The sequence below is a fragment of the Dermacentor albipictus genome, chromosome 2 (genome assembly GCF_038994185.2).
Source record: "Dermacentor albipictus isolate Rhodes 1998 colony chromosome 2, USDA_Dalb.pri_finalv2, whole genome shotgun sequence".
Lineage (NCBI taxonomy): Eukaryota > Metazoa > Arthropoda > Arachnida > Ixodida > Ixodidae > Dermacentor > Dermacentor albipictus.
This window is the reverse complement of record NC_091822.1, coordinates 10,927,015-10,953,818: the sequence shown is the minus strand read 5'-3', so window position 1 is coordinate 10,953,818 and position 26,804 is coordinate 10,927,015. Positions and strand designations below refer to the sequence as shown.

General features: G+C 45.4%; 1 protein-coding gene across 2 annotated transcripts in view; it reads right to left on the bottom strand.

Annotated features, from left to right (window-relative positions):
* Positions 1-26,804, bottom strand: part of car (vacuolar protein sorting-associated protein 33A) — a 212,888-nt gene that overhangs the window by 42,391 nt on the left and 143,693 nt on the right. For both annotated transcript variants that reach the window (XM_070533454.1, XM_070533453.1), the window contains one exon: positions 17,551-17,637. In XM_070533454.1, coding sequence (XP_070389555.1) covers positions 17,551-17,637 — 87 coding nt within the window. The remainder of the gene's footprint in view (positions 1-17,550; positions 17,638-26,804) is intronic.

Genomic DNA, 26,804 nt, shown 5'->3' with positions numbered 1-26,804 from the left:
CATGCAAGGCTTGAAGTTTCTTTTCCAACTGTCTGATTCCATTGGAAGTCACACAGCGTCCCAGGAACTCAATGGCATGGACACTGAAGATGCACTCTGCAGGGTTGATGAGAAGGCCATGTTCATAAAGCCAAGAAAATAGCAGGCCCAAATGGTTGCTATGCTGTTTGAGGGGAAGCGCTAGCCATCAGGAGGTCATCGAGGTATGCAAAGACAAAGGGGAGTCCCCAGGTGACATCGTTGATAAACCTATGGAACGTCTCAGCAGTGTTTCTCAGCCTGAACGGCATGCGGACGTACTGAAAAGCCCAAATGGTTTCGCAATTGTACTCTTTGGTATGTCCGCTGGCTTGACAAGGATTTCATGGTAGGCCTTCCCCAAACATGTTACCATGAGCATAACAGTTGGCTGCATAGTGGGTTCGCCTCTTCTGCAGATGCTGAGGCCAACGACGATGAAGACGCACTCTTAGTGAAGGTGTCAAATAGGAACTGCCTGCTTCTATTAGATTAAATTTATTAGTTTTTCAAACAATCAAATACCACATGCGTGTAGCAACCTATATATAGTAAGGTAACTGGCGGAGGTGCGGGGTAAACTGTTCCATTCACTGTGACCAACAGGGAAGCCCCCAACATAGATTGCGACACCTTTGACGCTGACCTTTGGTGCAGCCGGCGACAACTAGGACTACCACCAGAACTGGACCCTCTCTCACTAAAGTGTACAACCATGACAACCAGTTCAACATGTAACCAAACTAGAGAGACTGCCACTCCGCCTATTCCATGGATTTTCAACATGTCGCGAACCCCAAGGTCGTCTCACAGTGACGCGTTCAAGGATGTTGAGTACTGGCTGGACCACTACAATCGAGTTACCAGCGTCAATGAATAGGACGACCACCGGGAGCGCTGGTATGTCTACTTAGTCCTCGAGGATTTGGCATGCATCTGGTTTGAAAACCATGAAGCTAGTTTGGCAACCTGGCAAGAATTTTGTAGCCAGCTGCACAATACCTACGGAAGTCCAGATGGGAAGGAGCAAGCAGAACATGTTCTCAATTCCAGGAACCAAAGACCAAATGAGAGTGTCACCGTGTTTGTTGAGGACATGTTGCAGCTGTTCCAGCACGCTGATCCTGGAACGACAGAAGAAAATAAAGTACATTTGTTGATGTGGGGTGTGAAGGAGCAGTTGTTTGCAGGTCTAGTGTACACCCCACCAGGTACTGTAGCTGAATTCCTCAACGATGCAACAACAATGGAGCATATGCTATGGCAGCGGTCGTCACAGTACAAGCGCCCAAGCAACTTCACGTCTCTCTCATTGTCCATGGCCACCCCTGATCTGACGACCCTAAGGGAGGTCGTGAGCAGTCTTGTATTCGAGGAGCTGCAACAAGTTCATGCAATGTCTCCTCAATGCCACGTGACTGCTTTAAGTGATGTAGTTCGCGAAGAGGTCAGGCAGCTGGTACAAGTGCTGGTCGTGCCACCAGTTGCAGCCTCTCTCCTGATGTACGCCAACGCCTTAAGATCTCCTATGCCAGCAGTCCTCTTTCCGTCCCACCCACCCACGCAACAGACGGCACAGCACTTCTCAAGCCCTCGGTACTTTTCCAGCCCTCCGCAAGCCCAAGTCTAAATATTCAGAAATCCAGTGTTTGGCGCACTTGAGACAGTCGGCCACTCTGCTACCATTGTGGTAAAGCAGGTCACCTATACTGCGAGTGCACATACCATCATATGGGCCGTCCTTGGTTTTGCCCATACACACATCGACCCTGTGATATGCAGAAGAGCAGCGGATTGGGCGAGTTGGTGTTCCATGGTAACAATAAAATTCAAACAGCGCTAGACGACAGTACCAGAAAGAGGAGGAGACAAACACGGCACTGAACTGACAACTGATTTATTAGAAGTAAGAAGTCAACTTATACGTACAAATCTGGGCACGCATGCACCCGGTCATACATCGATGATCAGATACAAATTCCGGACAGCCAACATACACACGCGATGTACCTGCCTTGCAATCTACCCTTTATGCAGCAATGCCATTTCTTTCGCTGACAAGATTAAAGATGTTTTGCTAATGCTTTGTGATGGTGAGCGTCCCCGAGCTATTATTGAGTACTTGGTGAGCCAGCAGTCCACGACACTCCTGCGGTGCCAGTCCTGCTCTCCATCTCCTCGACATTCTATGCCGCCTGGCCAACACTTGCCACTTGCTCATGGCGTTGGGGGCAGATCCATTAGGTCCACAAGCCCAAGCCTATACGTGACTATATTGTGCTGAATGTTACCATTCCAGCTAGGTTGGCTGCGAGGTCATAAATGTGAGGGAGTTGATAGTCATCAGGGACGGCGCACACATTGAACGCATGGCAGTCGCCGCACGAGCGCCAATCCCCTGGGTCACGTTTTGGCACCATGTGGAGAACTGAAGACCAACTGCTCGACGAAGAACGAATGCCCAGTTGCAGCATATGGTCGAACTCTCTCCTTGCGATGGCAAGGTGGTCACAAGTGAGGCATCTGAGTTGGCAGAACACTGGGGGGCCTGTGCTGACAACATGATGCGTGACACTGTGACATACTGGCAGCTCAAGGCTGGAAGGTATTGTGATGGCTGGGAAGTCAGACAGCATTGAGGCGAACATGCAGATGATTGTACCTGTGGTACCATTCTAGTGCTTTAAGTCATAGGCGCAAGGATGCCTTGTATAGACATCCTAATTGTAGTGTCCACAAGGCAACAAGCGCAGAGGTCAACACTAAGTGCATCGTAGGTCATAAAATCCGCACCCAACATGGCCATGCAATATGGTCTACAACAATGAACACCCTGCGGAAGGTGCATCAGAGACCCAAGTTAATGGCAAGACAGCGCTGGCCATATGTGTGGATGGAAGAGCTGTTGGCTCCTTAAATGGGCGCAAATGGGCACGGTGGCACTGGCGGAATGACGGTCACTAACCCGTTTGTTTTCATCGTGCAGCTCTCCATCAGTCTTTTCGTATCCCTGGATGGCATACGCATGCTACCGGTGGCGTCGTCCAGGGATGCAAGCGACACAAGCTTCGTCACGTTTCACGGGGCGAAGAACCTTTATTTTGCCCTTATTAACAGTCATCTAACATACTGTGTAGAATCATGGGGTTTAACATACAACACTTACCTTGATCCTATCCGGCGATTACAAAAACAGGCTACCCAAATTATAACACAAAGCAAATATACTGAACCAAGTAAACCAATTTTCCAGTTATTAAATATCCTTCCTTTTGATCTTTTGCGGTCTTTAAAGATAGCGCTGTGTGTAAACAACATAGTAAAATATAACCAACCTTTCAATGCCTCCCTGTTTCGCTCTCCTTCTCGACTCATGAGAAACCTCACACATAGTAACTTTAATCTGCCACCGAATAATAACATCTACAGTGAAAGATTGGTGCAGTTTTCAGGAGCCAAGGTTTGGAATGCTTTACCCCCAGAAATAAAACAGTCCCACGAAACAAATAAAGCATTAAGAACATACTTTTTGAGCCCTATTTGATCTATGTGACAGTCGTTCGCAGTTTGTGTTTGTTGTACAGTGTTGTTCATTAAAGATCTTTATTCATTCTCCTGTAAAATGCATATTATATTACTTTCTCCTCATTGTATAGTGTATTTTGGTCTTTTGCCGTGATTTTGGGCTTTCTATTTTACACAAGTGTTGTGTCATTGCCATCGTGTATTTTTGTTTCTGAACCCCACACTAGCCTCTGGCCATGGGTTCAGTCAGTGTCTGATAATTTGTATGGCAAGAGTAGAAAAAAAAGGAAAAAAAAAGAAAAATGAAAATAACGTGTTCAGCACCTTGGAACTGTTTGCCCCCATCCGCGACTAGGCCCACGTGTGACGAACTACGTCACCAGCAGCCAGCGCCGCTTCACAGCGCGCCTATAGGTAGCCGGCCTCCTCGCATCGCGTCCACTGGGCACGGTGGCATCGGCGGAATGATGGTCACTAATCCGTTTGTTTTCATCGTGCAGGTAAGAAGACAACACGACTACTGAATCCGTTCTAGTGATCCGTTCTTGCTGTTGCTGCCGTGCCCACAGCTTTGTTGTATGCTTTTGAACGTAGTGACATGGTTAAAAGAGCTGCTTTTGCTAGCGGGTGACATTGAGAGCAATCCAGGCCCTAATCTAGCGCAAATCGTAAAGCAGTTGAAGGAAGTTGCAGCCGATATCAAGGAAATTAAAGAAGGACGGCTTGCCAGTATAGATAAAAAACTAGATGCTCTGTCATGCCTGGAGTCGACGACAACCTTATGCGTAAGCCAAATACAAGACATTCATGAGAGTGCAAGGAAAATGGAAAAACGAATGGACGACTTGGAAAACCAGAGTAGACGGTCAAACCTAATAGTATACGGCCTGACGGAAGCAGAAGACGAAAACAGTGAAAAGCTAGAACAAACTGTAAATAAGACCATTATCCAGGACATGCTTGGCTTGCAGCCTATTTCCATAGAGCGAATTCATCGTCTCGGTAAACCAGCGCATAAAAAAAACAAGACCAGTAATCTTTAGGCTTCTGGATTCTAGACAGAAATCTATAATATTAGGAAAAGGGCGCAAGCTAAAAAACACAGGTTTCTCTATCGGGGAAGACTTCTGTAAAAGAACTCGAGAAATCAGGAAACTGCTGTGGAATAGCGCCAAGGAAAACCGAAAAAACCACGACAGGGTTTCTTTGTCATTAGACAGGCTTTACATTATTGACCAAGTTTTCGCTTGGGACGAGGACAAGGGGAAGAGAGTTTTACTTAAAAAAACGTAGGAGCAAAGCGCCCAATCACGCGAAGCCAAGCGCAGTCAAAGAACTGACGTTATTGAATGTAAACGCGAGAAGCATTTTAAATAAGACTGACGCGCTTGAAAATCTACTCTTTGAACATAATCCTGACATAGTAGCGATAACTGAAACGTGGCTTCCCTCGGCTGTCTTAAATCACGAATTTGTGCCTCCCTATTACTCCACCATTCGAAAAGACAGACAGACACGTGGTGGTGGCGTGGCACTGCTAATAAAGAAATCCCTCCCATACGAACCGTTGCAAAATGTGAGAGATGCTGAGGCCGTGTTCTGCAGAATTACCTGAAACAACACTGCCATAACTGTAGGCTGCGTTTACCGAAGTCCTGACTCGGACGAAAGCTTCATAAAGAACGTACATGAGTTTCTGCAGTGCCACGCTCACAGCCTAAGAATTATCATCATGGGGGACTTTATTCTTCCAGAAATTACCTGGAAGAAAATGCAATACTCATCACGTACTTCAGAAGCGCTAATTGATTTAATGCTCAACTTCAACCTACAACAAGTAGTTGATCAACCAACACGCTCACGTGGTACTGCAAGTAATATACTCGATCTAATACTACTCTCTGATCACTTCTTTGTAAACAAAATACACACTAGTATTGTTGAAGGTATATCCGACCACGATATTCCAATATGTCGCCTACCTTTGTCGTTTAGCATACAAAAAAGGTCTTTAGAAAGCACCGTTATCAACTTTGCGAAGTCGGACAACGCCAATGTTTTGACATACATGACACATGAATTCACGGATTTTGCGGAAATGGCTTACAATCCTTCGGCAGACGCAAATTTCCTCTGGATTAAGTTTAAGACAGTAATACATGACTGCATTGAACAATTTATACTGTTAAAAACAAGAAAATCGCGCAAATACAACCCGTGGGTAATGCGTGAGGTAATTCATGCCAAACGAAAAGTGAAAAGGTTACGTCGGTCTTTGAAGAAGACTAAAAATCATTCACATCAGACATCAAAATTGATTACCGCCAAGGCAGAACTTAAAGTCAGACTAAGCCACTCCAGAAAAGAATATTTTAATACTACCCTGCCTAACTTTGTAAAAAGTAATCCACACAGATTTTGGAATCACTTCCGTGTACGCAAAGTAATCATGCCAGAACGACCCCATGATGAAAAAGTTTCTCAAGCTAATGCATACAACAAGTACTTTCAATCGGTATTTACTGCAGATAACGGGTTTGTCCTCCCAATCATTCCTACAGGTTTCACTATCAACTCACTAAACATAACTGACTCGGGAATCTTTAACCTCCTACTCGGATTAGACACGAAAAAATCTAGTGGCCCTGACGACGTCCTGAACGAATTCTTAAAGTGATACGCAGAATGGTGCAGCAGGTATCTTGGCATTATCTATCGCATATCACTTTCAACCAGACGTGTGCCAGATGACTGGAAAAAAGCAAAGATAATACCAATCCATAAATCAGGTGACACAAACTCTCCTTCCAACTACAGACCGACATCACTAACTAGTACATCGTGCAAGATACTAGAGCATATAATTTTAAAACACCTAACAACATATTTTGAAGAGAATGGCATACTAACAGCCAACCTGCATGGATTTCGGCACGGGATGTCAACAGTAACACAATTGACTGAAGTTATACATGACCTAGCACAGACTATTGACAACCGCGGTCAAACAGATATAATATTTCTAGATTTTAGCGAAGCATTCGACTGTGTGTGTCACAACAAGCTAATTGCAAAATCGGAGTCAATTATTGGAAATGGAAGCATTACAGCTTGGACTAGGGATTTTTTATCACAACGCTCACAGTTTGTTTTCCATGATGAAGCATCATCTGATACAGTTCCTGTCACATCTGGCGTTTCCCAGGGCTCGGTCTTGGGGCCCTTATTATTTTTAATTTACATCAATGATATCGTCAATAACATAGCATGCAGCATAAAGCTTTTTGCAGATGATTGCATTGTACATAAAGAAATAAGAAGTTATGAAGATCACCTTATTTTGAACAGATGCCTTAACGAGATAAATGCCTGGTGTGAACAATGGCAAATGTCTATTAACATCAAGAAATCAGTGACAATGATGGTAACAACAAAGAAGATTAGGTCAGCATTCACCTACCTTCTCAATGGTACACCCCTAACTAATGTTCAGCAACACAAGTATCTAGGACTGACTCTAGCACCTGACTTGAAGTGGAACAAGCACATTGCCAACATCACTTCAGCAGCCACCCGTAAGCTTTTCTTCCTTAAAAGGTCCCTGAAATCTGCTCCCAGTCATAGTATCAAACTGCTATGCTATAACACCTTTGTGCGGCCAGTGCTAGAATACGCCAACACGGTTTGGTTTGCTCACACAAAGACAAACATAGCCGAAGTGGAAAAAGTTCAAAGGAAAGCAATCCAGTTTATTCACAACAAGTACAAAACCACTGACTCGCCCACAGAACTCCTGGCTTCATCCGGAATGGACACACTGGTAAACAGAGCACAGCAAGCTCGGCCAAAATTCATACACAACCTGTTGCACAACCGTTTTAACATAAATTCTTCAAAATACATTACTTTCTCTACGTCCCGTATTTCACGCCATAAGCATAATAAAATGTTAGTTGAGTACCCTTGTAAAACGGACACATTTAAATACTCTTTTTTCCCTACTGCTGTTAGGGAGTGGAACCACCTCGACTCAGCAATAGCTGATATAGACTCGCCTTCAATTTTTAGTAACATGATAGAAAAGAATAAGGAATAACTGCTAGAAATATTTTAGTCTTATGCAAATTTGTTTTTTTCATAGTTTAGATGTATCTCTTATGTTATGTTATGTTAGATTGTATTAAGTCATGCACTGTTAGGTTGTAAATGGTTGTGTTGCATTTATATTTCACGAGATTGTATTGAATGACAATTTATTGTATTTATAACATCTGTTTTATTGTTATAGCTGACTTCACTAAATATATGCATGAAACGATGTCTTTCTTTTTCTTGCATTTTGTATTTTTCCAGACTGTACTGTGTAGCTACATGTAGCGTATTTAGTTTATTGTACTTTGTATTCACATGTTCTATGAATAATGTTGTATCAACGCTTACATTGTAACAATATGCCCACCTGCTATGGTCTCAATAAAGAGACTGGCAGTATTGAAAATAAATAAATAGATATATTTTTTTTCAGGCTGCCGGTCTAATTGTGAGGAAAGAATGACACTGACCTCTGCACTTGCATTCATGAGACATTGTTGTCCGGCAATAATGTCACCGACATCGAACAGGTGGCTTGTCGTATGGCAAGAGTCATTGGCCACCATCAGTGACTCTGCTGCATATTCCCCTGCCAGCTGCAAGGGGAACGGCACCAACATGCACTAGCACCGAAATTGCTGTGATACCAGCAGTATTCCCCGTGAGGAGGGCCAGAACAGGAGCAGGACCGAGAAAGAAATTTGGAACAGCAATTGCAGTCATGCTGATGATGGTGGGGCGATGACCGTAGTGCAGCAATGGTCGCAGGAAGTTCGGCAAACATTTGCTCAAGGCGAGCCTGCTCACCTTCAAGGTGCAAGAGTGGAACAGTCGTCGCCGTACCTCTTGCTGAATAATCAACGATGCGGTCAGTCAGTTAAGTGAGATTGATAAGGGATGTGTCCTTTGGTGTGGTAGCCAAGGCGACCACGAGATTCTGCGGCAGGCGCTGAAAGAACAGTTCACACAGCAGCGGGCTGTTTGGATATAGTCTACAGTCACTGAGGAGCCGCCACATATGACGTCAAAATTCTGATAGTCGACGGTTGCTGAGCTGTTGAGAAGCTGCTGGAGGTGCCTTCACACAGACACAGATTTACATTGAAGTCCTGTTGTTTTGAAGCGGTCATAGGGGGTGGCGTCATGGCATGTGTCCACAAAATCTTAGAACTCCTCGACCACCTCTGTAGGGAATGCTGAGACAGCGTGGAGGAACCTCATGCACTACGAGGTAATGCACCCAAGGTCAAAGATGGCCTCCACCTGACTATACCAGGCTGCAGGATTTTGTGGTCAAAAGGACAGTAGGTGAATCTGCACTGTGGTGAGGCCCTCCGCAATGGTCATCGGTCTCTTGTTCGTGGCATCATCCATGATGCCATGCTCGTCATAGAATCACATCTGGGTCACCATGTTATAGGGGCCAAGGTTAGGTTCACTACAACAATGAGTGAGTCAGCGAGCGAATGACCTGCAAACTGTTTGGACTGATAACAGGAGCAGAAATAACTTTTTATTCTTCTTCCTTTTTTCTTCTAATCTCACAGCTCACAGCATGAGGTAAGAGACATACGTGCTGGAGCACACGGTGTATAAAAAGTGGCTGAGGAAGATGATGTCTGCTAGACCTTGCACTGATAGGCTTATGCTCGGTTTAGTTCCCTTGATTAACACCGTAAAGCATCGGTTTCTGACTTGCTAAAAAAAAATTTGAGGACGCTTAAGCTTCACCTTAAGAGCGGAACACAATAGCATTCAAAGATCCCTGACTGCTTCTCACGCTTCCCAGCAACTGCACCTTACGTAACCATAATGTTTTCCTGGAAACGCTGGCGATGAATGCTATACATGAAGGCGAGCTTTGCGGTTCTTTTTTTATTTGTTTGCTGCCCCCCCACGGCGATGCCGCCACTGCCGCGGATGCGCAGAGGCGAGACCCATCTAGATGGAGTTGCAAGGAACACTAAGACAGACCATCTGAATGGTGCTGCAGGGTCCCTAATAAGACAGACCTCATGAATACTTTGTTTAGCGCAAAACGACAGAGACAAGAAAGACGACAGGACAAGGCACTACTCTCAACTGACATCATTTTATTGCGTCACTCCTTTATAGACCGCTCAATCTAGAGGAACATGCGCAGTGAGCACCATGTGGTGGAGCCACCAACATCCGATCCCAAGAGCGCACTCATGCGACAGAATCCAAAAAACCAAATTCAGCGCTGTACAAGGTTAAGGAAGGCACACTAATGCACTGTGACCCCAATGACTGAATGAAAAATGCTTCCAATAACTCTCGGGCGGTGGTGTCACGGCTCATCTTCAAAATCGTGGTATCACGAAACAGGGGTTTGCACTTGCATGTTTTACAATGCAGAGCCAAATTGGAACCTGTGCCTGTAGGTATGGATCGCTCATGTTCTCTAAGGCGCTCGTTAACACAGCGGCCTGACTGCCCTACATACACTTTGCCACATGACAAGGGAATCTTATAAACCACACCGACGCTGCAATCTACAAACTTCACGTGGTTCTTTTCACAAACAGGTTTTTTACTTGTTTTAGAAATACGGTTGCACAACATTGACAGTTTCTGAGGAGCGGAAAACACTATCGGAATTTGGTATCTAGTGGCAACATTCTTTAGATTGTGAGCCACTCTGTGGCAATACGGCACAACTTCAGGCCTCTTCTTTTGTGTGATGCAGTTACTTTTGTGCCGCTTCCCTTTCAGTTTTTGAAGCAAAACCTCCGAGACTGACGTCACCACCACACTTGGGTAACCAGCAGCCTGCAGCCTATTTAACTGTGCAATGAAACTCATGTTCGCAGAGTGATGACAAGATTTCTTTAAGGAAGATTCTAAACACATCAAAGCAATAGCGCGTTTCACAGTCTTTGAGTGCGCGGACGCGTAAGGTAAAAGACCCTTACGTGCACGTGGCGAGTACATCCAACAGGCGTGGCCTGTTTGTAAGGATAGCTGCAAATCTAAAATCTGGAGTTTACCGTCCCTAGATAGCTCATGTGTGAAAGTTAAACCTTTGCCATTGTCATTGAACATTGTTAAAATATCAGCTACCGTCACGGAGCATTCGTTGTTAGTCTGTTTTATCACAACAAGAAAATCGTCAACATATCTAAAAATCTGAACCGAGTCATTGTTTAAGGCACTCTTAAGAGCGCGGTCGACAAACGATAAAAAAATATTACAAAGAGCAGGCGCCACACATGAACCAATACACACACCATTTTTCTGGATAAAAAGGTTATTTTCGAACTGGATAAAAGTTGCACTTAAATAAAATTCAAGAAGGGACATGAAACTTTCCGAAGATAACCCGGTCGCATTGCGAAAATCTACCTCGCCGCTTTCTTCGATGCACGTCATCACACTGCGAAATAGCTCATCATGTGGTATCGAATAGTACAGATCTTCGACGTCAACAGAAAAAATGTCGGTTACAGAATGGTTGTCTTCCTGATGAAGTTGCTGCATTGTTAAAGAATGGGCCGAAGTATAGCATGGAACCAAGAATTCCTGCACATGAGCTACTGGCTTTGAACAGGCGCATCGCAAGGAAAGCAGAACTAGAGGACCAGGAGCGGTGCCTCCTCGATGGGGTGGACTGCCTTCGTAGGACCGTCACCGGGAGCGCGCCACCTTCGACAGCTGTGATCAAAAGGACAGTATCTTTCTTTAGAGACAATGAACTTCGGCTGCTACTGAGTGACAAAGAGGGTGGTTTTGTGATAGCTCCGTCTGCGGTCTTCAACAAAAAAGCCATTGAGGCTGTCAACAAGAACTTCATTCTGGCAAATGAGAAAGCTCAGAAGGTAAAACGCAAAGCCATTTCTTTGTTGGAAAATACAGGCCTCACCAAGATTGTGAAAGATGTAAAACAATGTAAGGTGCTTGCTCTAGAGGTTTTTTTCACTGCGAAAACGCACAAACCGGATGTGCCTTTCCGTACAATAGTCAGTGAAAACAACTGTTGGCAGGTTTTGGTTAGCCGCTTTTTGCAAAAGCAGTTGAAACATTTAACTATTGACGATCCTTATGGCATAAAGGACTCTTTCGATGTTGTTTCCTTTCTGGAAGACAACCATTCTGTAACCGACATTTTTTCTGTTGACGTCGAAGATCTGTACTATTCGATACCACATGATGAGCTATTTCGCAGTGTGATGACGTGCATCGAAGAAAGCGGCGAGGTAGATTTTCGCAATGCGACCGGGTTATCTTCGGAAAGTTTCATGTCCCTTCTTGAATTTTATTTAAGTGCAACTTTTATCCAGTTCGAAAATAACCTTTTTATCCAGAAAAATGGTGTGTGTATTGGTTCATGTGTGGCGCCTGCTCTTTGTAATATTTTTTTATCGTTTGTCGACCGCGCTCTTAAGAGTGCCTTAAACAATGACTCGGTTCAGATTTTTAGATATGTTGACGATTTTCTTGTTGTGATAAAACAGACTAACAACGAATGCTCCGTGACGGTAGCTGATATTTTAACAATGTTCAATGACAATGGCAAAGGTTTAACTTTCACACATGAGCTATCTAGGGACGGTAAACTCCAGTTTTCAGATTTGCAGCTATCCTTACAAACAGGCCACGCCTGTTGGATGTACTCGCCACGTGCACGTAAGGGTCTTTTACCTTACGCGTCCGCGCACTCAAAGACTGTGAAACGCGCTATTGACGTCGAAAGAAATTCCGAAAGAGATTCCTTAAAGAAATCTTGTCATCACTCTGCGAACATGAGTTTCATTGCACAGTTAAATAGGCTGCAGGCTGCTGGTTACCCAAGTGTGGTGGTGACGTCAGTCTCGGAGGTTTTGCTTCAAAAACTGAAAGGGAAGCGGCACAAAAGTAACTGCATCACACAAAAGAAGAGGCCTGAAGTTGTGCCGTATTGCCACAGAGTGGCTCACAATCTAAAGAATGTTGCCACTAGATACCAAATTCCGATAGTGTTTTCCGCTCCTCAGAAACTGTCAATGTTGTGCAACCGTATTTCTAAAACAAGTAAAAAACCTGTTTGTGAAAAGAACCACGTGAAGTTTGTAGATTGCAGCGTCGGTGTGGTTTATAAGATTCCCTTGTCATGTGGCAAAGTGTATGTAGGGCAGTCAGGCCGCTGTGTTAACGAGCGCCTTAGAGAACATGAGCGATCCATACCTACAGGCACAGGTTCCAATTTGGCTCTGCATTGTAAAACATGCAAGTGCAAACCCCTGTTTCGTGATACCACGATTTTGAAGATGAGCCGTGACACCACCGCCCGAGAGTTATTGGAAGCATTTTTCATTCAGTCATTGGGGTCACAGTGCATTAGTGTGCCTTCCTTAACCTTGTACAGCGCTGAATTTGGTTTTTTGGATTCTGTCGCATGAGTGCGCTCTTGGGATCGGATGTTGGTGGCTCCACCACATGGTGCTCACTGCGCATGTTCCTCTAGATTGAGCGGTCTATAAAGGAGTGACGCAATAAAATGATGTCAGTTGAGAGTAGCGCCTTGTCCTGTCGTCTTTCTTGTCTCTGTCGTTTTGCGCTAAACAAAGTATTCATGGATTCGCACCAACTAGCCCGCCAACGCATTGTGCTGAAGACAGACCTCAAATGCCAGCTGGAAAGGGGGTTTAGGTTTGAGCTTCTGTGTAACAGAATTATGATTCCTCATATATTCAAATTACAATCTGACGCTATCATGTCCGTAGGTTGTGTGCCAAGTCGTACCGTATTTACACGATTGTAAGTCGACCCCCCCATATCGCGTGACCGAAAAAAATAAAAAATAAGAGAGCATACCCGACGGCGCGTTCGATAACGAAAATTTATTAGTAGCTGACATAGTCACTGGACTACTCGTCTTCACTAGTGCTGCCATCGTCATCGTTGCTGCAGTCCCACAGCGCGTCGTGGTGCAGCGAAATTTCAAATTTGGCAAACGCCCGCACCAGGACATCTTGCAGAATAGCAGCCCACGCCAAATGCACTCAAACACACGCAGCCGTCAGGGAGGCTCTTTTGACAGGTCCGGTTGGCGTAATTTCGCAGTCTTCTGCCGCCAGCCACTCGTTGTACTCACGGCGGAGCAGAACCTTAAAATTAAGGCGAAGGTCCGGGCTTGTTTCACGACCACGTCGCACTTCACTGGCAGTGACCGATCACGCATTTCAGCGACGTACGCCGCAAGTTTAGCCTACAGCTCCGGAAAGCGTCCAGACTTTGGCACGTGGGAAATTTCTCACTTGTCATACCAGGTGAAAATTTCGCTTCGCTGCAGTCGCCACTCTCGCACCACCCGTTTACAAACATCGAAATTGCGGCCCGCTGTGCAGTGATTTGTTTCTTCGGCGTAAAGGATGGCAGCCCTTTTGAACGGTGCTGTGAACGAGTGCCGAACGATTAGTGGGCCTGGAGCACTCATGACGACTGGGGAAGCATAGAAGTAGCACGTAGCCGGCACTCAAGTAGAACGCGTCAAATGCCAATACTAAGGTCTCCTCGATTTGGCTGCACTTTTTGCACTAGTTCAGAAAAGTGTCGTGCCAGTGTAGCGCCAGTTCTTGAAGTGCGAGTGTAGCGCCACACTAGCGCTTTCGGTGCAGCGGTCAAATCGAGGACGAAAGTGCAGGAACGTTCAGGCCTTCGTCTGCTGCGACTGGGCGGCTGTGGTCTTTCTTTTGTTGGTGTGTGCCGCAAGCGTAAACGTGTGCGCGATGGCCTTTTTTGTCCTCTGGACACTCTGGGAAGAATTTATGTATTAGTACCTGGAAATTAGTTCAACTTCGGCATAATTATTCAGAAAGCATGACCAAGCGCAGTTTCCACACCTTTCTGAATCATATATGGCACAACGTTTCAAACGACGGACCGATGTGGTTTCGCGTAAACTTAACGTCGAGGTAGCGGTAAGCTCAGGAAAATTAATACGAACGACTGTGACCTGTGGGAAAATCCCGGCCTTCAGTGCACTTAGCAGCAGCTGAACCCGGAAAGCGCCCTTAACAAGATGCTGCGTACACATCCTGAAGAAAACTGGCGTCCGTGCTGCGTTACCAACAACAGGCGCCGTCAATGCCGTCTACCAACACCCGCATGGCCACGGAACCGCATGTGTCGTCTGCTACCAAGAGCCTTGCACTACGTGCACGAGAAAAGAACTTGCGGAGAGTCTAGTGCCAAAGTGTACATGAACTCGTGCAGCACGACGTCAAATCGAGTGCCGAAGTGCAGGTGGCGCTAGCTGCACTGGCAAATCGAGTGCTTGAGTGCTGCACCCCCTGAACTAGTGCAGGAAGTGCAGCCAAATCGAGGAGACCTCTAATGCCTTCAAGCAGAGAAAGAGAAACCAGCGAGCAGTGTCTGCTCTTCCATGAACTACCGATACTCCCCGTAAGCGCCGCCGTTCTGAGGGTGCCGCCGCAAATGGGAACAGCGGCGCTTCCATAAACTATCGACACCTCCCATGAATGTTGCATGCACTGTAAAACTCTCAAAAATGCTGAAAAACCCTTCCGAAAAGCGAAATAACATGCGGGATAGCGAAAAGATACGGGTAGGGCCATATAGCAAACATAAAATTCTAACTACGTCGTAGCTCTCGTTGGTATCGCTTTTTTTTGGCGGGGCCATGTTTCGGTTTCGATTGTAAGTCGACCCCCCAACTTCAGACTTTCAAATTTAAAAAAAGGGGTCGACTTACAATCGTGTAAATACGGTACTTTACAAATTTTCTTATGTATTCCACTTCGAGAGATTCCATTAGTGTAGTAGCGCCTATGCACCATGTGAAGGACCTGCGTGGATTGGCAGGAGAGGTTCGGGATGATTTTTCTCCTATAGACACCACTGCCGGCGCCGGCACCGGATTTTGAGACACAGGGCCCTTAACCCTCTCGCTGACGTGGACGTACCGGTACGTCTTCGTGCTTCCCCCCCACAGTGTCACTGACGTACCGGTACATTCTCTATCGTGTGTTCGAAATTTCGCGCCTGAGCGCAAAGCTGCCTGCTCCTGGACTGGCCACGCCATCTGTTGACTCTTTCTAGAAGTTCGCATTTTCGCCCCGACCTGTGTTGGTACATGTGTTAAAGAGTGACTGCCACTCGCCCCTCTCTTCTTGCTGAGTGGCACGGTGGCTCCGCGTACGCTGGATCATGCGTCGCGCACGTGTGGTTATGGGTTCAAGGGTTGTTCTGCCATCTCCGCTGGTTTGAAGGTTTTTATTTTTGTTCTGTTGGTGTGTCTGCTACGGCGTGTCAAGTTCGGAGGCACGCGCCATTGCCTCTCCGAAAAGAGTGACTCAATTGCTGCTTTCGCTCCCTCGCCACACCCTCGCTTCCGACTTGCAGCAATAAACATAAAGCCCTTCGAACTTTGTTTTAGCCTTTTTCTATCTCCCTCTGTCTTCTTGATCACACATCGTCCCATTTCTCTCTGTTGTGCAGGTGACTGAAAGTGCATCCTCCCTGCGCGCGATTACTTTCGGATAGCTGAGCGCGCGGGACCTTCGTCTGCTCTTTGGAGCGGTGGCTCTTCCGATTCAGAATACGAGCTGAGCTCAGATTCAGACTCGGACAGAGCCTCATGCGAAGAAGAGGTGAGTTCCGCATCGTCAGATTCGGATGTTGAACGGATGTTATAGTCAGGCTGATGATGATGATGATGTTTACTAACAACAGCTGCAGAACATTGAAATGTGCATATTGCATTGACTATGTTATTTGCATACCAATCATGATTAAAAATAAATTGCTATGTTCATTCCCTGTTATGCTTGTTCCCTGAAACCAAGCCGACACTAGGGGTGCGTCACAGCCAGAAAGGTCCGACAGCGAAAGGGTTAATGCTATTGCGTTAAAATTGGAGATATCAACAGCGAAATGTCTGCCACAGCAGATAAGAAAATTCTTATCTGTGCACAGTAGTCGAGACTGCTTCTGCTGTACAAGAAAACAACACTATTGTGTAAACAATTGGTTTGGTGTGTGTGCGTGTGTTTTATGTAACTGTAGCTTTCTTTTATTGCCATTGTCATTCCATTAACTTGTTCCATGTGGTTACTGTATACTTATGTACAATAGACTTATGCAAACAACTATTTTATGTTGTTTTGTTGTCCTTTTTTATGGACCAGTTCTTCTGCATTTTATTTTGCTGGTCTGTTTTATTTTCGTGCTGTCTGCTTGCTGCTGAATCAATTTGAAGTTAATTACTGTTCCAAGACTCTGTTGTTTTTTAATATTATTTGTTTCTGCTGGATACATAATGTATAAAAATAGTGTCCTTCTGAAGAAGTATGCTGAGCATGCCCCACTGTGTAACACGGTACCCACACTGTCTCTGCCCCACGTACCAACAAGGTCCACCCTGTTTAGCATGGTCCCACCTTATCTCCCATCTGGTTCAAGTGTTCTTGCAGGTCTTTCTCCCAGGATCAGGAAGCAGTTTTCAATCCAGTGATGCACAATGCAACTCAGGTGTCGCACTCCCAACCGGTAACTGAGCTGAATGTTCCGTGGCATCTCACTGACAGTCAACACACGCAGCGCAGCAAGTAGGCTCCATGAAAACCTGTTGTTACAGGTAGTAACGCCTACTTGTTAATGCATTTACATGATAGTGTTATGTCTCGACACACCTGCAAGAGCAAAGGGTAATGCTGCACAACATTCATTCTTGGGTGCCTGTTTGTGCATCTGGGCAAGAGCAAGGGCCTAACCCAGAGGCATTTAGGCTTTTGCAGTGCAGCAGGCGAGGACGGAGACAGACAAAGATGTTATATGTGCATTCAGTGTCTGCATATACAGTGCCTGTCTGTCTATTGCTGTGCCTTGATCCTCGTCTGCTGCGCTGCAAAAGCCAACAGTGAAGCAACTCAACCTGCTCAAGCAACTTCTGACCTGGAGGATCTCCCGCCTGTAGTGGTCGAGCACCTTGGGCCTGAGACCATTGTTGGCCACGCTCTGCATGCACACCAACCGCAGCACCTGCAAGGCACCCACATCCAAGCACCACCCTCAGTTCTGTCCTGCAGCCCCATAATCTTATAAATTTCACTTAAAATACTTTGGGTTTAAAGATTCACAGGAACACAGCGGCCGTGGGAGAGCACAGTGAAAGGCTCCGGATTGATTGTGAACGCCCGGAGTCCTTTGACATGTACCCAAAGCTTGGTATAAGAGCATTTTGCATTCTGTTCACATTGAAATCTGTCCACAGTGGCAGAGAGTCAAACCTTCATCCATAGATCTGTTTGATTTTCTTGCACCATCTGAACCAGTTCTTGAGGCACTGCAGCCTTCCATTCAGTTTGGCAGTGGAGCAGTGGTGCTCTCTTAAACTCTCCTTTTGTTTCAAAAGGTGCAAGAAAGGTGAGCGGCTGGTTCACAATTCTTCTGCGCCCGTTGTACAGACAGTGTCGACTTGGTGCAAGTATCCAGGTGTGAACCAGCATTGCAGCAGATGATGCTGCACAGGCATAAGTGCCACTGAACTCCCACTTACAAGTATCTGCTGTGCCTATACAACGTCATGTTTGTTGCTTACACCTCAGAGAATGACCATACCTGTGGTTTAGTGCCTCTCAAACTTACTTGGATGGCTCACATTAGGCAACAAAACATGCCTGCATGAAGTCTGCACCTTAGCATTCATTTTGATCGTCACATAGTATCTGCAGTGCTGAAGTCAAGCTGCACAATTCCTTAACTTCTCGTGCCCCCCTGTGAACTGGTTTACAGTGATGCAAGCAAACTGAATGAACCTCGTGTAGTATTTCAAAGTGCACTGCCATGACCACTGAGCTCCCAGGGAACCAGGTAAACATGAGTTACAATGCCAAAGCCACCTCGAGGAGGGTAAGCAAATTTTTTGAGTGCAACATAACCTAGGTGGGAGCAGGTTGTCAAAATTTTTGTGTCGCTGGACTCTACAACCAGAACAGCAGTAGTCATGCTGCTGTTCCAATGCTCCAGCAGACTAGTAGCCTGAAGAGACTTGGAGGCATTAGGTGTCTACATCCCTCGTTTTCAGTATTGTTGTGTGCCACAGTTAGAAAATGTAATGTCATTAACAATTATTGCAGTGTAGAAGCAAACCCCAAACTAATCCCCTTTAAACTCTGTCATGCACAGAAGCTTCATTCATTGAGGAAAGTGAATATTATGGGAAAAAGAAAAGGTAAGCAAGATCACAAGAAAACCAATGAATAAGCAAATTACAGTGAAACCCCGATTATACGACTTACTTGGGACTATGATTACAAAAAAGGCGCCAAATAAAACAACAGACGAAGGAAGGAGACACGAGACAACCACGTAGGTGCACTAACAACTGAGTGTTTTATTTCTTGACATAGGAATATATAGCTGCTGTCAAGTGCATTCCAGATTTTAATAGAACCTGTGTTTTGAACAGAGCTGATGATCAACTGACAAGAGAGATATTGGAAGCGCCTGCGATCAAGAAGCATGGTGATGATTGTATCAGTGAAGCCTCAGTCTCTCTTTCGACAAAGGAACTGGCGTATCTTGAGAGCCACACTTGGAAGTTATTCTGTATTGTGGCTTCCTTGTGCGATGCAGATGACGGCCCTGTTTCTTCTTGTTGTTTTGATCCTTGACAGCAGCTATATGTATTCCTATTTCAAGAAATAAAACACTCAGTTGTTAGTGCACCTACGTGGCTGTCTTGTGTCTCCTTCCTTCGTCTGTTGTTTTATTTGGCGCCTTCTTCGTAATCATGCATAACCAACTTGCCCACCAGCACATGTTCAGTTACTTGGGACCGTGAAAAAGCGTCATAAAATTCAGACATAAATTATGCCTATAAAGATACAACTTATTTCGCACGACGGATTTACGAGAAACTTCAATGTAAACTACTAACATACTCTGCAGGGCTTGGAAACCCAAATTACCAAAGAAGTAAATGTGATAAGAATTAATGCTGCAGTACAGGTACCAATCATGCTTTATTGAAACGAACCTTTACGGCACTCCACTGCCCACTGCAGCGATTCCTGCCAGCTGGCACGAACCTTAAGAAAAGTCAGTAAGTTTCTTTTGGACCTTGTTTGATCCGTGAACCAAGAGCTTTCACTCGAGTTGGGCAACATCCGAAAGGAGGCCCTCTGCGGCGTCGTGTGAACAGATGAAGTTTCGGATGTCGTCTATGTGCCGTAGCACCTCAGCAAACGTGGTAGGCACAGGCACGACATCTGTGGTGTCGTCCTTGTCCTCGTCCGATGTCGCAGTGGTGTCGGCACTAGGCAAAGCCACCTCGATGGCGTCATCCAGCGACATCTCGCCGCAGATCGCAATGTTGTCGTTGGCCTCCACGTACTCGCCCAAGGTCGTGGTGAGGTTTAAACCCTCGAAATCGTCGTCAGCGAAGCCTGCATCGGCCTCGAGCAGCATCGAGGTTGTTGCGTCGCCAGCAGGGGAGGCAGTCTCTCGCTTAAAGCCACAGTGCTTGAACGAGTTAGCAATTGTGTTTTGCGACACTGCGTTCCACGAACTGGCAATAAAATGCATGGCGTCGAGCACAGTGATCTTTTCTTCTGACTCGCTGCGCTCCATAGCCACCAGCCAATGCTGCACTAACCGCTTCCGGTACCCTTGCTTGACGCACTTAATGATGCCGGCATCCAGAGGCTACAGCCGGCTTTGCAGTTGGGCGGAAAAAAAACAACCTTTATGTTCCTCAGATTGGATGTATCGGGTGGGTGGCATGGTGCATTGTCCACGAAAAGCAATATTTTCTTTGCCTTAGTACCCATTTTGTTATCCAGCTGTTGCAAAAAATTGCTGAAGAGGGAAAACCACGCCTTTTTGTTGAAGTTGTAGCTGCACGGCAGCGTCTTCGAGTACTTAAAGCACCGTGGTTTTGCAACCTTTCCAACAATGAGCATGGGTAGCCTCTCGGAACCGTCCTCGTTAGCACAGAATACTGCCGTCACATGCTCTTTACTACGCTTGCCACCATGACAGCTGTCACCCTTAAACGCAAAGGTTTGCTCGGGCTGCATATGGTAAAAAATACCGCTCTCACCGGCGTTGAAAACGTCGCAGGGCTTGTGTGTAGCAATCATCTCCAGCAGCGACTCCATCCACTCGTTCACTGTCGAAACGTCCACAGAAGTGCTTTCTTTGCAGGAACAGCTATACACAATCCTGTTTCGTTTTCTAAAGTGACCCAGCCACCCGTTCGATGCCTGAAAGTTGTCGATGCCCAGACGCAATGCCACAAGGTCAGCCTTTTTTTTTCTTTTAGAATGGCGCCGTCAATGTTGATCGCAGAACTGCGTGCTTGATGCAGCCACTTGACGAGAACCTTTTCTAACTTCTCATGCTGTCCTTCTTTTGAAGCTTTTTGCTTGAGCCGAAACTTGTTGGCATTCTGTATCCCCGCTTTGTTTGCCAGGATCGTCCTAAGCGAAGATTCGGGTATCTTAAGGTCCCGGGCAATGCTGGCTTTCAGAGCTCCATGATACTTTTCTGCTTCCTCGATAACGTTCAGCTTATCGCCGAGCGACAGAACTGTCCACTTTCGATACATCGTGCGTCGCGTTGCTCCACACAACTCAAAACCTCCGCTGAATGCTGGTCACTAGGATTATGACGAAGAGCACGTGCGATAAACCTAGGCCTCTCCGTGCTACCTTGTCGGGCATCTGCTGCTGGAAAACTAGAAGGAGGGAAACACTTCCCCAACACGAGAGGCAACGCCGCCGAGAAGAGAGGGAGAAAGTGATTGTGGAGAAGAAAAGGCGCTATTTCAGCACAGCGGGCGTCGCGGGCAGTGACTGGTGGAGGAGAAACGAACGATGAGACGAGGCAGGGTAGAAAGCTGCACCAGGGTGAACTGGTCGAGCGGTGTCAAGCGCTCCACATGCGGAGAGATGGAGCGTGGAAAGAGACCCGCGGCACTTTTCTTCCGTCCGCCGTTCTGTCCACGCTTCACAAGGGCCGTCGTATAACGCGGGTCAGGCGTAAAATTGCGTTGGATAACCGGGGTTTTTAATGCATTGCTTTTATAGGGACTTTGCCGGGACTGCGCTAATCCATCGTGAAACCCGGGTCATAGCAAAACCGGAGGACATCTAACCGGGGTTCCACTGTAACATTATTTGATAAGAATTAAGGGCAATGCATGTAACCATGATGCTGGAATGGTTTCCAGCACTTGCCATAAAACTGTAAAACAGTTACTACATTTCATCAACCAGATAGCAACATTGCAACTTGTACACAATCACAATGCTCTTGATGACCTACGTTTTCTGGTAACTTCCACACTACTTGTCATTTAAATGTATACTATTCCCACCATCGGTTGTCAAGCTAGCAAAAAATATTCTCAACGTAGAACATCAGGGCAAACGTACACAGTAAGTGCACTATCAAATTAGGAGCAATAAGGTTCAAAGATAACAAAGACTAAAGGCAAGAAGGAAAAACTGTCATGGCGCAATGAGAACAGATAGCCCCCATGCTTCAGACAGTTAATCATCATCGCCATCATCATCAGGTCTTTTGTTTATGTCCACTGCAGGACGAAGGCCCCTCCCTGAGATCTCCAATTACCCCTGTCCTGCGCCAACTGATTCCAACTTGCGCCTACAAATTTCCTAATTTCATCACCCCCGACTCACCCTCGACTGCACTTCCCTTTTCTTGGCACCCATTTTGCAACTCTAACGGTCCACCAGTTATCCATCCTATGCATTACATGGCCTGTCCAGCTCCATCTTTTTCTGTTAATGTCAATTTGCATATCAGCTGTCGGTGTTTGCTCTTTGATCCACACCGCTGTCTTCCTGTTGCCCTTACGCCTAATATTTTTTGTTACATCACTCTTTTCCTGGTCCTTAACTTGTTCTCGAGCTTCTTTGTCAACCTCCAAGTTTCTGCTCCATATGTTAGAACCAGTAGAATGCAGTGATTGTACACCTTTCTTTTCAGTGATAGTGGTAAGCTACCAGTCAGGATCTGGCAATGCCTGCCGTATGCGTTCCAACCCATTTTTATTTTTCTGTAAATTTCCTTCTCACGATCAAGTTCCCCTGTGAATAATTGACTTAGGTAAACATACTCCCTGACAGACTCTAGAGGCTGACTGGCAATCCTGAACTCTTGTTCCCTTGCCAGGGTATTGAACATTATCTTTGTCCTTTTGCATATTAATCTTCAACCCTGCACTTACATTTTCTCTGTTAAAGCCCTCAATCATTTGTTGTAATTCATCCCCAATGTTGCTGAACAGGACAATGCCATCTGTAAACCGAAGGTTGCTGAGATATTCGCTATTGATCCTCACTCCTAAGCCTTCCCAGTTTAATAGCTTGAATACTTCTTCAGACAGTTAAAACAATGTAAACTTGAATGCAATGCAGGTACTTCATGGGAATGAAAAGACACAAGGAAGCAGCCTTTTAAGAGCAGATAAAAGATTTTGCAGCCAACAGCTGCATTTGGAGCTGTCCACAAAGATTTCAGATCTGTACCACATCGCTTAAAACAAGCATGCCCTCCCGTGCGTCTCTGCTTTCTACCTATTTAACTTTCCCTCTTGTGTCCCTATGTTGCGATTGGATGGCACTCTGCAACACATCATCTCTGCTGGATCACCACTGATTAAAGCCTGTTCTGCTTGTTTTCTAGTTCTCCTCCTCTCCACCAGATTAGACAGGTATCACTTAAGTTACCTCTCGTGCACCAGCAGTGCAGTCATGTCATCTGCTACTGCCAGTGTTCATTCACATTGTGTTAGCATCTGTGTATTGTGGGGATGGAGGTGTGTCCCAGCACCTCTCTGCAGGCATTCACCTGTTCTGTCAACCCTATGCCTCTCCCTTTTCACCTCCGTCAACTGTAAAGGGTAGCTTTTTACACGAACAGGTTTGTGGCGGTGGCGCTTGGCAACGCCAGCTGCGGTGCAGGCAGTGACACAACTGGTGTGATCGGCAGAGCATTATCACTCTAAACACTTGCCATGCCATCCGTTATACCCACTCCTCCATCCTAGCACATTTTACTCGGACTTGAGCTCATCTGTGATGCCTTGCATCTATAGCGAGCGAATTCCTGGTGTTGCCCCTTCTCTGAACGCTAAGCCAAAAAGCGGTGCCTAGTGCTTGCGTGTAGTCATGCTATGCTGAGCCACACTTATCAGAGACCCAAGCTGACAAAGATTGCCCTGGCTCTCGTGAGTAAGCCAACTGGTCACAGCGAGGATATGCAGCATAGCTGCAGGGACACTCTTCCCTAGCGGCATATCGCGGGGAGCCAACCTCCCGCAGTGATGTGCTAGCGGTTCCTCTTTCTGTATTTTTCACCTTTGGCACCGGAGCCCCTCTGGTTTCCCCACTGCCCGAGGACAGGGTGTTTAAGCAGTGCAGAGTGTCACTGAAGGCAAATAAACTGTTTCCATTACTTAGGGCAATCCTCATGCGCACAGTGACCTTTTTGCAGGCTGAGCACATGTGCAGCGGCATGCTAGATTACGCGAGGCAATGGCTGACGCGGCCCTCACTAAGCCCGAACCTGTGGTGATCGGTGCTCCAGTGAAATTCCAGACCCCTGTAGTATGCATGCAATAAAATGTAATTGAAAGCAATTACAAAGTAAATGGGCAAGCCGTTTTCTATGTTCAGTCTGTGTGCTTTCTGTTCATGAGTAGTAACTTCTGGTGCCTCGGCTCCCAACAGCCTTCTTTTCTGAAGGTAAAAAAGAAATGCAATAAAGTTCTTGTCTCGACACACTGCCGAAGTAGTTCTAAGCCAGCAACAAGGTGAAAGGAGTGATACTGTTACCACCAGCTGTTCCCAGTCTATGATGTACAACTTCTGAAATCTGTGTTGATCTCCCCAAAATGCTTTCGCAACAAGATACTACACTCAGTGACAAGTCAAGGAAGCAGGAAAAGCTTCTCCCATAAAGGTATGCTGCTTCTTTCTTTGTTCCTCAACGATAAAAATAGTTTTTTTTTTAATTTTCTCATGTCTCACACAGACATGGAGAGCAAGCACCTCCAAGCATCAGCAGTGAATAGCAAACATGCTGTGGTCGTGCACGCACTGACATGAAGGGTAGTTACGAGCACAGTGGATGCTAGAATGACTAGCAGAACAGAGGCACCAAGTGTGAAGGACTGTAGCAGCAGTAAGTAAAGCCAGCAAAGAGGTGACACTGGATTAGATGGAGGCACATGGCACAGACAAAGGGTACACAAACACATACACAAGCACATCAGCAGCACGCAGTGGAGAGTTCCCTGTCTGGAAAGTACTGTGCAGCATGCTCCAGACATACATCAGTAGTAAATGGGAAGGGTGACCAGTTGATTGAGTATCAAGGGAACACATGCAAATTCCCACAGTGTGGCAAATGAATGATGATTATTGGCTGCCAAACCATGGCCTCCTGTATTCTTTGACGCCTGTCTACTGATGCCAAAGTTGTACGGTCAGTTAGATGGCACCACTTTCATAGATGCTGATTGCAGTACATGGGGTTACAGTAATGCCCCCTTTCTTTCATCACATATCACTGCTTCACATAGAGTTGCATTCACGAAGTTGCAGCAATATGCATAAGAAACTGTCTGTGCTCTAGCAACGATAGCCATAAAATGCCTAAGAACATGGCAATGCCATGGTGGACCACTGACTTCAATGCATCTCAACTAGAGGTGTTTGACTAATGAAATGTTTTAATCGAATCAAATATAAATAATTGCTATTTCTAAACAAAGAGAAATATTGTTGTGGAGGTTGCACGGACACTGTTTGCCACAAAAGGCTCATTTCTGTTATTTGATACCACTAACGCCGGCAAAAACTGAAAGCCATTTCAATTGAGAAGCTTGTAAATCAGAAATAATGTAAAAGTGATTATGTATATGGTGCATCATAACAATGGCAGTAATGAAACAAAGTAACAGCCCGTAACCAGTTGCACGTAGCAGAGTCTAGTACTCACCAAAAAAAGCTATAGCAATGCACATTGTCTGAAAGGAATTAAAGTTCAGTGAGATAGACAAGTGCTTTGCTGAAAGCAAGACAACAAATTCGAAGGCAGGGTGGACGTGGGTTTCCAACTTTTTTTTTTTCGGTTCATTCTAAATTTACTTTTTTTTAAATAATGAATTGGGCGGAAAACTGCCTGCACAGTGCAATTAGGCACTTAACCCAAACCGTCTTTAGAACGTTAGCATGTTTTGCCGCATCACACGTACATAAAGCGGCGAAACTGACTTTCGGACACTGACTGCCACAGTGCAACAATTTTTCTGGCAAAAAAATCAGGTGCGCATTAGATTCCTATTTTGTTCACAAGCCTTAATGCAATTTATACATTAGTTTACTATGTTGGACACAAAGAAAGAGGGCGCGCATTGGATACAGAAGCATGTTACAATCAAGCTAATACTGCCAAATGAATTAGCAGTGTTTATCGAGTTTTTTCTGCATCTTGCTTAATTAGACCCGCCGGACAATTTGATCAATTTCGCCGGTCCCGTGAGGGTCAAATTAATGGAAGTTGACTGTAATTGGTGTGGACTAGTGTATTGCATGTTAACTTCATAAATGTGTGTTGTTTGTTGCCTATATTATTGTGTATTACAGCCTTCGGTGTTCAGTAGCATCAAATATTTGTGCAACATCAGCTTAAAAATTAACATTATTGGCATTAAAACAAACTCTCATTTCACCTTGCTCTTGTGAGAAAAATGGAGACACATGCCCCTTGTTTTTTTTCATTCCACAATGAGAGTGTCTGGCTACTTTGTGTCTATGCCAAAACATTCGACCTTTCAAGTTTCAAATGGCACCCATGCTTTGCACATATAGTTAAACCTCTATGTTATCAGGTCAGTAAAATCAACCATTTGCTTTATTATATCAAAATTTTGTTGTCATAAAATTAGAAGGTTTATGCAAATGTGTACAGTAGTTGATGAACTTTTTTTTACACGGAAGGGGCCACATTATTTTCCATATTATCAAGCAATAGGAAAAAGCAAATTTGCATAAAAAAAGAATTTGTTATATCTAGAATTTCGTTATCTTAAAGTTGGTTATACCAAGCTTTAACTTTACTTGTGTTCCTTCTTACTATACTCGCAGACAACTTTCTGTGGCAATGAAGGG